Source organism: Dermacentor andersoni, chromosome 5 (genome assembly GCF_023375885.2).
Source record: "Dermacentor andersoni chromosome 5, qqDerAnde1_hic_scaffold, whole genome shotgun sequence".
Lineage (NCBI taxonomy): Eukaryota > Metazoa > Arthropoda > Arachnida > Ixodida > Ixodidae > Dermacentor > Dermacentor andersoni.
This window is the reverse complement of record NC_092818.1, coordinates 65114279-65127826: the sequence shown is the minus strand read 5'-3', so window position 1 is coordinate 65127826 and position 13548 is coordinate 65114279. Positions and strand designations below refer to the sequence as shown.

Here is a 13548-nt window from a genome sequence, read left to right as displayed (position 1 = left end):
AAGCACTTAGGGTGATGCAGAGTGAAGAAATGCGTCAGACTAAACGAAACAGCTTTTCGTTCCAGCTACGCCATGCCAGCTTGAGCCTCTTATTTCAAAAATGAATTACAAAAAGGAACGCAAGCAAATGGAAAAATGCACATGCAAGTGTTCAAGAAAAATATCGTGATCTGAAATGGATGGTATGGAATGAGGAAGGTCATTTCAAAGAGAAATGACAAGAGGTAAAGGTGATAAGTTAAATGTTTGTTTTTCCAAGCATATGTTTAAGAGGTAAATGATTTCAAAGCTTATGTGACATTCGTTGCTGTCGTTTGAGGAGAAGACAGGTGTGCGACAGACTATGCACATATTTTATGAAGTACTACTCAAAGCCCGGCAAGAGAACAGCGAGTTTCAAGGGGCTGAAGGAGAATATTTCGTTTTATTTTTGTAACACTAGAACTTTGGCTGTAATTTCGACTGATATTGACCCACAAGATTCGGGTTCAGTTCCGAAGCAGAAGGAAATCCACAAAGCTTGAACCTAAAGCAAATTCATTTCCCCTTTTTTTTTTTTTTTTTTACAGTTCAATACTCTGCATTTCTGGATACAGTGTAAATCTGGAAGACAAACGAGACATTAAGGGAGCCGACAATGCCATCATCTGATTCCTCTGGCGTTAATGTAACTTGGCACTGTTTGTTTTTAAACATGTATGCACTGGCTTATAAAATAATGTGAGCCCTCCCAGGACACAAATCGAGCAAACACGCAGCCAGCGCTGCATGGCACATAACTTCCTTCTCCTTTTTTTCTATCTCGTGGGGAGAAAAGCACCATGTCACGCACCTGCTCGACTTGGACGCCAAAGTCCTGCACCGCCACCCTGTTGGACAGCTTGCAGTGCTCCAGTCCGTCGTTTATCGTGGCCAACGTCTTCGACGACAGCGGACCACGAAAGGAATTTACAGCCAGAACAAGAGACTCGCCTAGCTGCTTTGGCGGCAGTGCAACCAGAAGTTTTTGGACCACCACCTCGCGACCTGCGTCCGTACGTGTTGCCGTCGCCGCCACCTTCTTTCCGATGGAAGGATTCTGCTGCTGCATGTCGCCACTCTGAGAAGCTGCAGCGAGGGTTTCGAGAGGCGGCTCGAAGGCCTTAGCATTGGGATTGAGATGGCACGTCGAAATGGCTTGCATAAGCACTGCACTAGGGTTGGGTGTCGTATCGCCACCAGCGGTGTCTGCTGGGGTAGTGGCAGGTGCTTCCTCAGCTTGGCCCATTGTTTCGATGTACTGCGACACGTCGCATTCGTTGGACTCTCCCTCATCGCTTTCTTCGTCCTCGTCACTCTCCTCCTCGCACTCATCTTCCTGAAAAATATCGGTCATGTTAACATATTGCACACCACATGCTTCACGTCTGCCATGATGAAAATAAACAGCGCAACTTTTACGCAGAGCGCAGGCAACGTACACACACAAGCACTGAACTTGGAACAAAATTTTTATTGAAAACTTCACGAAATACAAAGTAGAACCTTGTTCATATGTCTTAGAGAAAAAAAAAAAAGACAAAAAGAAAGCTCACTAACCAGTAAAAACGTACGATTCTAAATAACTCACGAAGTTTACAAACTCAACTGTAGTTGACATCTACGTAATGAAGCGTTGGGTGAATCGCTGCGGCAGGAGGCATGAGACGCCGACACGTGTCGCGCTGGTGGGACTCTGGCAGCCCGAGACGTCTTTTGTTGACCTTATTGTGCAGCATTTTAAGACGGCTATGGGAAACCAAAGTGAAATTGAGTTGATGGGCAACACCGGATGCTGCCAAAGCAAAATATGGTGCCCACTTTGCGCTGCCTGCAGCAGGGAACGGCAGCACGTTTAGGTTATCGCCTACTAAAAGCGTGCAGTACACTCCCAACAGCACAGCACCCCGTGTGCTGTAAAACATATGGGTGAAGGTGCTTGTATGGTGGCAATAGTTGCGAATGTGGCGAGCAACAACGTGGGAGATTTTATGGTACCCAAACAGGAAGCTGAATGCGTGCCGGCATTTTCCCGTGACACGGGCAGGCGAGGACATACTGCAGTGAAGTTTCTGTGGCATGCAGCTCCTATTCGGGATGATGTGCGCCCTGCGTCACTTCTTTACAAGGAATTAAGCGGCTGGAAAACGCATCATACAATCGCAGTTTGGCACGGTACTGAACATTCGTACCGAAAGATTGTGTTTTCCAGAAACGTATGAAATGGTAAAAAAAAAAAAAGAAAAAGAAAATTAAATCTCTCTTGGGTCACTTTTTGTTCTCGGTTGCAAACGTTGGCACTGGAAAATCGTATGTAACGGGATCATATCAACAAGGTTCTACTGTATATGAAAAAATGATCAGTGCAAGAATAATGAATTTAATTAAATTATGGGGCTTTATATGCCAAAACCACGATTTGATTACGAGGCATGCCATAGTGGGGGACTCTGGCAATTCGGACCACCTTGAGTTCTTTAATGTGCACCTAAATCTAAGTACATGGGTGTTGTCGCAGTTCGCCCCCATCGAGACGTGGCCGCCGTGGCTGGGATTCGATTCCGCATCCTCGTGCACAGCAGCCCACCACCATAGCACGTAAAACAGAAAATAATCCTTTCGCACATGCCACATTCCGCATGCACATACAATTAACGTGTTTGCCACTTGTCAAGATACTGCACTTCTGTTAATGCAATTGATGGATGCCTGATGCATCTGTATTGTGTATTTTGCATGTGGCAAGCTTTTACAGTGTGCTTAAAGGTTGCGCTGTTCATTTCCATCACGTATGTGTATCAACTGAAATTGAGGGTTTGACGGAAGCCCGTCTGGTCGGGATGAAGCATTGAAGAAATAAAACGAAGAACACCGACCAACAGAAGTGCTAAAAAGTGAATAAATCTAAAAGACGTTTCGGCTTCGCTACGGAAGCCTTGTTCACAATGGGATGACGGAAGGTTCATGGAAGCATATGTATACTTCAGAATGTGACGTAAGCAGCGCGTGCATGACGGGGGGACGGTTCCCTCATTTCGATTGAGCGTGTGACGTGTTTTTTGTATCTCCAGCGATTCCAGATACAGCCGCGATTTTAGGTTTCTTTCTTGGCCGATAATTCTCGAGCAATCCCAGTCGATCTTGTGGCCCGTTGCATTCGTGTGCTCGGCAAGGGCATTCGAAACTGTACGTTTCTTTTCGACATCTTTTTGATGCTGCCTCAGTCTCTGTTTGAAATTGCCCGATTCACCGATGTATGCGTAGTCGCAATCTGCGCAGGGTATCTTATAGACCACGCCGGGAAACGATTCTCTCGAAAGCCTGTTCTTGCCACCAACGAGCGCTTGCCTCAGCTTACACACGAGCATGTGCGCCACCTCAAGGTCATAACTGCGTAGAATGCGAGACAAGGTTTTGCTTACCCCTGGAACGTAAGGTATGGCAGCACGCTTTCTTGGTCGGGGATTAGCCGGATGAGCTGGATAGGACAGACGGCATTCCACAGCACTCGAAAAGGATGTGGGATAGCCGCTTGCCGAGAGATCACCTCGCACGTGGCCCAAGTCAGTGGAACGACTTTCTGCTGTGGTGCAAATGCGGTTCGTACGGTTGAGCAGTGAGGCAGCAACCGACCTTTTGTGAGCGTCTGGATGAGCGGATTGAAAGTTCAGGTAGCGGCCAGTGTGTGTGTCCTTACGGTATATGCTGAACGAGAACCGTCCATCGCGTCTGGTGACAAGTACATCTAAATAAGGGAGTCTGCTGTCGACCTCTGTCTCAAGTGTGAATTGGATGGCCTTTTCCTGACTGTTTAGGTGCGCAGTGAACGAATCCAAAGCGTTGCGCCGAATCAGACAGAAACAGTCGTCCACATAGCGCAGAAAAAATTTTGGCCTAGGACTGAAGGACGCGAGAGCACACCTTTCCAAACATTCCATCGTAAGATTGGCAGCAGTAACGGAGACAGATGCATCCATTGCCATACCGTGGACTTGCCTGTAGAAGACCTTGTCGAAACAGAAGTACGTGTTTCCAAGGCAAAAACAGAGGAGCCTCTTGAGGTCGGGAACGTCAATGGGCGACCTGTCTGGCAAGGTCCTGTCAGATTCCAGAGAAGTGCATGCTTCCACAGCCAAGTCAGTCGGAATTGAGGTAAACAGCGACACCACGTCGAACGAAACCATCACCTCGTCGTCTAGAGACACGTCACGAACTTTTTCAATAAAGACACAGGAGTTGCTCACGTGCGTGGAGCTCTTCCCGATGAGTGGAGCCAGAAGCTGGTGCAGGTATGCGGACAATTTGTAGAGAGGGGAGCGAGTGTAGTCAACGATTGGACGTAGGGGGACGTTAGGCTTGTGAACCTTTGGCAGGCCATAAAGTGCAGGTGCAGCACCGTTATGACAGAGAAGCTTGAAATACGAAGACTTGTGCTCGGGAGCTACGAAGCGGGACACGTCAGCCTGGAGAGTCTGGAAGTCCCTCTGAACCTTCAAGGTCGGGTCCCGAGTGAGCCGGACGTTTACAGAATTGAGGTAAACAGCCGGACGGCTGTTTACCTCAATTTTGACTGACTTGGCTGTGTAAGCATGCACTTCTCTGGAATCTGACAGGACCTTGCCAGACAGGTCGCCCATTGACGTTCCCGACCTCAAGAGGCTCCTCTGTTTTTGCCTTGGAAACACGTACTTCTGTTTCGACAAGGTCTTCCACAGGCAAGTCCACGGTACCGCGATGAGTGCATCCGTCTCTGTTACTGCTGCCAATCTTACGATGGAATGTTTGGAAAGGCGTGCTCTCGCGTCCTTCAGTCCTAGGCCAAAAGTTTTTCTGCGCTATGTGGACGACTGTTTCTGTCTGATTTGGCGTAGCGCTTTGGATACGTTCGATGTGCACCTAAACAGTCAGGAAAAGGCCATCCAATTTACACTTGAGACAGAGGTCGACAGCAGACTCCCTTTTTTAGATGTACTTGTCACCAGACGCGATGGACGGCTCTCGTTCAGCGTATACCGTAAGGACACACACACACTGGCCGCTACCTGAACTTTCAATCCGTTCATCCAGATGCTCACAAAAGGTCGGTTGCTGCCTCACTGCTCAACCGTACGAACCGCATTTGCACCACAGCAGAAAGTCGTTCCACTGACTTGGACCACGTGCGAGGTGATCTCTCGGCAAGCGGCTATCCCACATCCTTTTCGAGTGCTGTGGAATGCCGTCTGTCCTATCCAGCTCATCTGGCTAATCCCAGACCAAGAAAGCGTGCTGCCATACCGTACGTTCCAGGGATAAGCGAAACCTTGCCTCGCATTCTACGCAGTTATGACGTTGAGGTGGCGCACGTGCCCGTGTGTAAGCTGAGGCAAGTGCTCGTCGGTGGCAAGGACAGGCTTTCGAGAGAATCGTTTCCCGGCGTGGTCTATAAGATACCCTGCGCAGATTGCGACTACGCATTCATCGGTGAATCGGGCAACTTCAAACAGAGACTGAGGCAGCATCAGAAAGATGTCGAAAAGAAACGTACAGTTTCGAATGCCCTTGCCGAGCACACGGATGCAACGGGCCACAAGATCGACTGGGATCACTCGAGAATTATCGGCCAAGAAAGAAACCTAAAATCGCGGCTGTATCTGGAATCACTGGAGATACAAAAGCACGTCACATGCTCAATCGAAATGAGGGAACCCTCCCCCCGTCGTACACGCGCTGCTTACGTCACGTTCTAAAAAATAAAATTACGGGGTTTTACGTGCCAAAACCACTTTCTGATTATGAGGCACGCCGTAGTGGAGGACTCCGGAAATTTCGACCACCTGAGGTTCTTTAACGTGCACCTAAATCTAAGTACACGGGTGTTTTCGCATTTCGCCCCCATCGAAATGCGGCCGCCGTGGCCGGGATTCGATCCCACAACCTCATGCTCAGCAGCCTAACACCATAGCCACTGAGCAACCACGGCGGGTAACGTCACGTTCTGAAGTACACATAAGCTTCCATGAGCCTTTCGTCATCCCATTATGAACAAGGCTTCCGTAGCGAAGCCGAAATGTCTTTTAGATTTATTCATTTTTTAGCACTTCTGTCGGTCGGAGTCCTTCGTTTTATTTCTTCAATATGTATCAACTCAACCAAATATCTGCTCTGATCTCATTAGCCATTGCTGCACAGAATCATAACACCCCTTCGTAGTATTCATAGCGTTCCTCACTGCTATCCTCTATTTTTTCCTTTAATGTGGAATTGTTCAGCGAGTACGCCAGCAAAATCTGATTGACACGCGAAAAGTATAATGCCTTGTATCAGCACAAAAATGCACATATGGCGAAGTTAAGAAATTTAATTGTTATAATAGTGTAAATGTATATGGTTGGTAGGTTTGCAACCAATAAGAAACAATAGAAAACAAATTTGATCAGAGAAAACTGTTGTCAGGCTGCCTTGAAAGCTTACTTTCTCGCATTACATGTGTGCACAGAGAAGCCTGTTGTGGGGCTGCCGAGTATAAGAACCGATTGGTACATGCGATAATAGTTTAATAACAACAAGTAATAGGTGGCTTAAAAAAAAATAAGAATACTGGTCAAGTTGGCATTGCCACATCAAGGTGGTAACAAAAAAAGGAAAAAGAAAATAAAAAAGTGTGTGTGTGGGGGGGGGGGGGCAGCTATGGTAAAACCTGTTGCGATTGTTTTCTGGCTCAGTTGATACGATTGCTTTGAAGGGGTCATGCAGCTTCCTGGCAACTCATCTCCACACCGTTCAGTACGCGGATTTCACTTTTTGGGCCACAGAAAAGTGAATAGACATGCATAAGCTAGGAAAAGCAAGTAAGGAAAAGCAAAGTAACAGCCAAGCTAAAGAATGCTTAGACAAGAGTAAACAATTCTCAGAGTTTCTGTACGGTTACTCTCGCTCAATTGTTCTTGTTTCATAGTCTTTTTCGCTAACTTGTGCAATGTGAAGCTGCAGTGTAGATTACTGGCTGAAAGCATTGTCTCCTGCAAATGCAAGCGTACAGTGCCAAAACAAACTCGCATAAAAATGCATTATCCTTAATTACTCCGTAACCGATGTTTGTTGGTTCAATCATTTGTCCATTACCAATTATTTAGTCTTTGTTTTTGCATTTTTGTTCAGTGGACTTGATTTGACTGTATGTTGCCCCTTTGCGACATCTTTCTGCCCTTTTATGAACATTGTATGCCCACCTGCTATGCTAATGAAAAGCAGCAGTATTGCAAATAAATATTTACTTACTGTAAAAAAAACTAGTATAATACTAGTCAATTGGGACTGTAGAAAAAAAAAAATTGTATCTGCAACCAATATATCCCAGAAATAGTAGCTTTCAGAAGGTTCTAATTATTATTTGTTTAAGCTTACACATGCAGAAAAATATAATTGCTGGTGTCTATGCGAAAGAAACACATGCATAATGATTTTAACAAGCCAGCAAAGGGTCTGTTGCAGATTTTGATGGCCTATTGGAAGCTTGCCATGCTTGTTATGTGTTGCGTCAGTGCTCCATTACAATCACGCACTTCACACTGCAGTTCATACACAACTCTGTAACTGGTGCGATCACACTGGGTCAGCACGTTTGGCTTAACAGCTGCACGCTGGCCAAAACAAGATACAAGCACATATCTAGACTCTGCCATTTGAAGTTCTTGTCGAGTGTTTGGCACTTTTTTACTACCAGAACAGCTATTTAGAGATGGCGAGTGACAACTATATGCTTCGCTGTAACCGATGCCATTTCAAGACTTCTCTTTTCGGTTTCGTTATGGCAGTAGAACACTCATTGAAATAAAACATGGCCAACAAAATTTTTGATTTACTTAAGTACCCGTCTCTGCAGTTATATATATATATATATATATTGCTATGTGTAGCTGATGCACAAGGCTATTTACAATATATTTACATGTAGGCCAACTGTGGCCAAGATGGCGACCCTATAGCCCAATCGGGAACTCATCGTCTTCCTTCTCTCAAGTTCAGCCGCACTGTGGTGGCTGTTCCGTATCACCATTACGCACTTATTAAGGTGGGCATGACAAGGACACCGACCACCAGGACGGGCAATCCAATGCAAATAAACGTGTTCCAATTGAGGAGTTCATCAAAATTTAAACATTATGAGTACAGATTCCAAATCCGGAAAATATTGATGGTGCTGATTAGGATTGTGCAAATACTGAGAAGTACCACTCGAACACCGAATTAAATCAAGAAAAGGCAAAACAACTGAATACAAGCAAGTGTTCATAGACTTGGTGCATGAGAACCAGCTGCTGCACCTTATGCTCAGGAGTAGGTGGCCCATGACGTCGCTAGAGGTTTATAACTCCGGTACCTAGGAATGCCCATGTACCAGGTTGTATGATGTTGCACCAAGTGGTTATGGCCAAGCACGAAATGAGAGAACACAAATTTGGCGACAGCATTAAAGGTTCTGTGCATTTAACATCAAAACACATTGCTGGTTTGTGTTACAATGGAAGGCTAAAGAATAATGGTAACGTGCCGATGCCATTTAAAATACCCTTTTACACAGCATATCAGAAAGACTGAAGGTGACACTAACTACAATAATCTCCCTAGGGCCTTCAGACACATCACAAGCAAAGCACACGCTCAGACCTCATAATCGGAGCCGTCCTCGGGGAGTGATATCTCATCTGGCTTGTACAAGTTGGCACCCCGGGGTCGCATGCCTGTGGTGTAGACCATGTCGCCGTCAAAAGTGAAGCGCAGTGACCGAAGCAGGAAGCTCTGCAGGCCACCTGCCTTCGTCACCGTCTGCCGGGCAAGCTCGGGAAAGGCCATCACCTCCTCTGCCAGCAGCTTGTCATGAATTGAAATGGGGCCTTTGCTCTCAATTAGGTCCTCAAACAGCCTGCATTTCAGAAAACCCGAGGCCAGTCAGAAATGAGGGCTGCAGCCTTCAATGCCCACTTATTCGGCGTATAAAGGCTGGTGTCAGCCTCAAGCATTTCAGTGCCATGCTATTATGCAGATTCCGGGCAAAAATAAACATTTCTTTTGCACAATGAAATCCATTATGAAAAAACAATGCAAACACTATTTCAAGCATTCGTTTATACAAAATGGCCATTATTTATTGCAAAAGTGAAGCTTCATAGCACTATGCAAGCAAATAAAGAAATGTCCCAACGATTACAAACACTGATTCGAAACACTGAACATTTCAGAATATCGATCATTATTCAGTTTCTGTGTCATGTGAACACCTCAGTACTAGAAACGAATATGAAAAAATCTGAAGATTCCTAGATTTCCGTGCGACTTTCACGGCAGCCAAAACAGTAGGCTAGCAGACGACAAGGCAGAAAGCGGACGCCGCGGCACATGGGTTTGGAAAACTTTGGTGCTCAATTTAAAAAGAAAAAATGCAGGAGACAAACAGACAGAAAGGCAACAAACTATTTGATCCTGAGGAGCTACTGTCAGGACCCCCTAACGGGTGCCCATTGTAGCCGCTGGCCGCGCCCACGTAGAGGACAGAACGCTGTGACGCTCCGCCCTTTCCTGGGCCCTCTGGATAGCCTGGGCTTGCTGTCGGAGTACCGTGCTTCTGATGGCCTCCTCCCATTTGGATGCAGGAGATAATTTAAAAAAAAATCTATTTCGGAGGCGACGACGCATCTGGTTTTGCGAGTGCTAGCTCTGCGCAGGCAGGTATTGCCTAGCACCGGAGGCATCTCTTCCTTCTTTCACCCTTGTTTCTGCACGTCTCTTCTTTTGCGTTTCTTTCTGCAACCGTAATAGCTATGCGCATGAAGAAATGTAACTTCTGTACTCGCGGGGATGAGAATGGTCACATTTCGCACTTTCCGGATGGTGTTGTTTACACGCACTTGTGCTTTGGCGTAGTTCAGATGTCCATTGCAGGCAAGGAGTGTGAAAACAAACAAACAAACAAGAAACATTGCACTTTGGAAGCGACATGGAGATTCCATTTTGCCGGTAGTTTTCTCAGCATCAGTGTCTGCCTTGCGCACGTCACTCATGGGCTTCAGTGGTGCATGGCGGCAGAATCTATGGAAAATAGCAACAGCATGGGCTGAGAGCCAACAGCGACGTTTTCGCGGATCGCTCACACGGCGACGACTTATGAACTGATGGGTTTATGGGCAGAGTGGTTCATTTGAGGGCTTTCACTATAACAAACATTTAGAATGAATTACTTCCGGATGTCCGGCGTAATTAGTTATATCGAGATTTGACTGTACATGTTTTAATTTAGCTATATATTGAGGCGAAGAACTTGAGACTGCAATTACTGACTGGCAGTGGGCCAGTGCCATCAGCGCTTTCACAGAGGGGACATGATGAGCAGCATCGGAGCCAGCTGCGGAAGACACCGACAAGCTGAGTGTCACAAGCGCATTTGTACAGTTATGCCGAGGGACGGTGACGCTCAACCCAGGAACAGGCACCTAAGAACTGTGCTCTAACACTAGAGTCAAATCTCAATATAATGGATTAGGCAGGGCCGCCGAAAAATTGTTTATTTTGAAATATCGTAATGAAAATCTTGTTATAAGCCAGTGGACAAATTTAGGAACGAAAATGACGTGCCTTGGCAGTAGACGCGTGCAGACAAGCATACTCTCAAATAAAAATGTTTTACTGACTTCAAAACTGCTTTATTTGAAGAAATCAGCGATTTTCTTCTAGCGCATGCAGCACGCACTACCAATTAGGAATGCGTCTACATCTTCCACTTTGCGCAATACCTCATCGGGTAAACGTCCTTACACTGAGCGATGAAAGTGCGGACTTTGTTCGTGTGCACTAAAACATCAATGTTCTACACGATGTCATCTTCTGTGTTCGGTGATCCACAGTCGTCATGTCACGAACGCAGTTAACAATCTCTTCGGTTGTCCAATCCGCTGCCGTTAGTGCTGCACTGTCGCTCTTCACGTCGTCGTCGAATGAATAGACGGCGGGCAGCAGTTCATCAACCTCGGTCCACAGGTCTCCTGGGTTGTTGTCGGTCTCCAGGTCATCTTCAAGCTGCACAGGTGCTTTGACATACCCTGCTTTTCGCCAGCAGTTGCTAATGTTGGACGCTTTCAATTTCCACCAATCTCCTGTGAGCATTCCCCCTGCCTGACGACTATTGATTGCAGTCGGCTGCTTTAGGCAGAGGTTGATAATCAACTGCTGCACAAAGCATTTTACGAATTACGAAATTCTGCTTTCACAATCTTTACAATGCCGTGGTCTAGGGGTTGCAGCAAGGACGTGTTGTTTGGCGGCAGAAACTCCAAGCGAACGTGCATCAAGCGAACATTCACAATGCGAGCAAAGCAGTTGTTGACAACCAGTAGACGTCTTCAGTCATCTCTCCTCACTTGGTCGTCGAGTTTGATGAGCCGCTCGGAAGAGAGTTCTCTGGTCATCCAGGCTCGTTTGTTGACACGGTAGTCATATGGTAACGACATTAAATTTTTCATGTAGCGAGGCTTCGCATACTTGCCGATGACGAGCGGTTAAGTTTTTTTTCGCACCGGTTGCATTGCAGCAGAGCAGGACTGTCACGCGAAGACGAGACTTCTCTCTTTTGCACTACTACCCTTCGAAGTGCATCGTCTGGTCTGGCAGGAGCTGATAAAAACATGTGGTCTCATCCACGTTGAAAATATCGTCTTCAGAGCATGATTAAGCCACCTCTAAATAATGATCATTGCGCCAGGAATCCGCGCCTTCTCTGTCAGCAGCCTTTTCCTCGCCCGAGACTACATGCTAAGTTATTCCATTCCTTTGGTGGAAACGAAAAAGCCAACCTGCACTGGCGTCAAAACCAGTTATTTCAAGTGCATCGGCAAATTTGCGGGCTTTTTCTTGGAGCATTGGGCCAGAAACGAGAACGTTTTGCAGTCTGGCATCTTTGAACCACGTGAGAACAGCTTGGTCCCCATTTTGAAAGTTTCGCAGTCGCAGCCGTTTCCTCGTAGGATTTAAGGCAGAAAGCTGGACTAGTTGGTGGTTATTCGTATAAGGGGACATTGCACTAGCACGTAAAAAAGCACATGAACAGGAACATGAAAAAAGACACACTGAACGCTAGACATCAACTGGCTTTATTCTCAGGAGGACTGGTGCAATGTCTCCTCCTAAGAGCGAGTTGCGATTCCCAGTGAAGCATGACGATCTTGTCTTAGTCTTTCAAAATGATTGCAACGGTCAATGGGGCAATGGCACGCTATCTACACACGTTGATTTGCTTTTTCCCTGCGTCGATTTCCTGCAATACGTCCAATTTGTCCTGCAGCGAAAACTGCTTTCGCTTCTTCTTGGCGCCGTCGCTAGCTACATTCATCGTTGGATCTTGCACGAACATTGCCAAAACCTTTGACGAGAAGTTCTTGGTGAAGTTTGTGGTCAAGCAGTTGGCACTCGCAGTTTCTGTTTCATGCAAGAGTTGTGGCGCTGTTACATTTAGCCGAATTCGTAATACTGATGATGCACTCGCAGTTTCTGTTTCATGCAAGAGTTGTGGCGCTGTTACATTTAGCCGAATTCGTAATACTGATGTTCCTCGGTTATAAAGGGGAAAATAAACTACATGCATCATTCTGAAATATGCACCGTATTGAAATTTGTATTTCTGAAATATTTTTACATTGAAAATATAGGCAATCTGGTGGGGATTTCTAAAATATTCGTAAATTTGAGAAATTCGTTAACACGGGGTTCGCAGTAATGAGATTTGACTGTACGGCCCCTTCTTGTAGCCTGCCATTAGATTTTCCAATATTCGGTATATTCAGTGTAGAGACCTGGTCTGTGGCCACATGTCGTGTGTGCCGCAGACCCCCTCATGCTCGATGTCACCCAAGCGAACATTTAACTTCATTTTCACACTTCTTTTGCGCCAAACACACTATGGTAGCAGACTGTCACTGCGAGCGATCCCTGACATCGGCCCAATGCGAGGACTGCCCACAGTGCCCAAACACCACAACCTGCAGAACGGTGCCGCATCGGCAGGGTCTGCTTCTGCCAGTACAAAGTTCTTCCAGGTCAACAGGACCGATAGGAATGACAACGCGATGTGGACAGAAGGGAAAGCAACAAAAGCAGCCCGTATTTCACAAAATGCAAAAGCATGTGCAAAGGTGGGGCCGATTAGCTAGCCGCTGATATAGGCATGCAGACAGTGTTGGACACAGGGCGACCAACTTCAGCCACTTCAAGATCCATCAATCTAACCTGCAATTGCAATCTTGGGACCGATCGCTGATGAGTCACCCACACAAGCATATTAGCAGCAAGAATTCCCTGACGGCTCGCAGCCTATTACCACATCAGTCAGCGCATTATCAAATCGGTCGGCGGTGAATTTTTTTTCACGGCCACACTACCTAGGCCCGTAGGCCTAATAGTGCAGCTTCATCAAGCAGCGGCGACGACAGTTAGCATTTGGTGCCGACTCACTGCAGCTCTATTCGTAGCAGCCACACAACTCTCGGAAAGTGGACAAACCAC

At 46.4% G+C, this 13548-nt stretch overlaps 1 protein-coding gene across 9 annotated transcripts in view; it reads right to left on the bottom strand.

Annotated features, from left to right (window-relative positions):
• Positions 1-13548, bottom strand: part of LOC126531958 (uncharacterized) — a 206992-nt gene that overhangs the window by 71321 nt on the left and 122123 nt on the right. For all 9 annotated transcript variants that reach the window (XM_072288186.1, XM_072288187.1, XM_072288191.1 and 6 more), the window contains 2 exons: positions 8668-8923; positions 833-1357 (listed from right to left, as the gene is read on the bottom strand). In XM_072288186.1, the coding sequence (XP_072144287.1) occupies positions 833-1357; positions 8668-8923 (781 nt within the window). The remainder of the gene's footprint in view (positions 1-832; positions 1358-8667; positions 8924-13548) is intronic.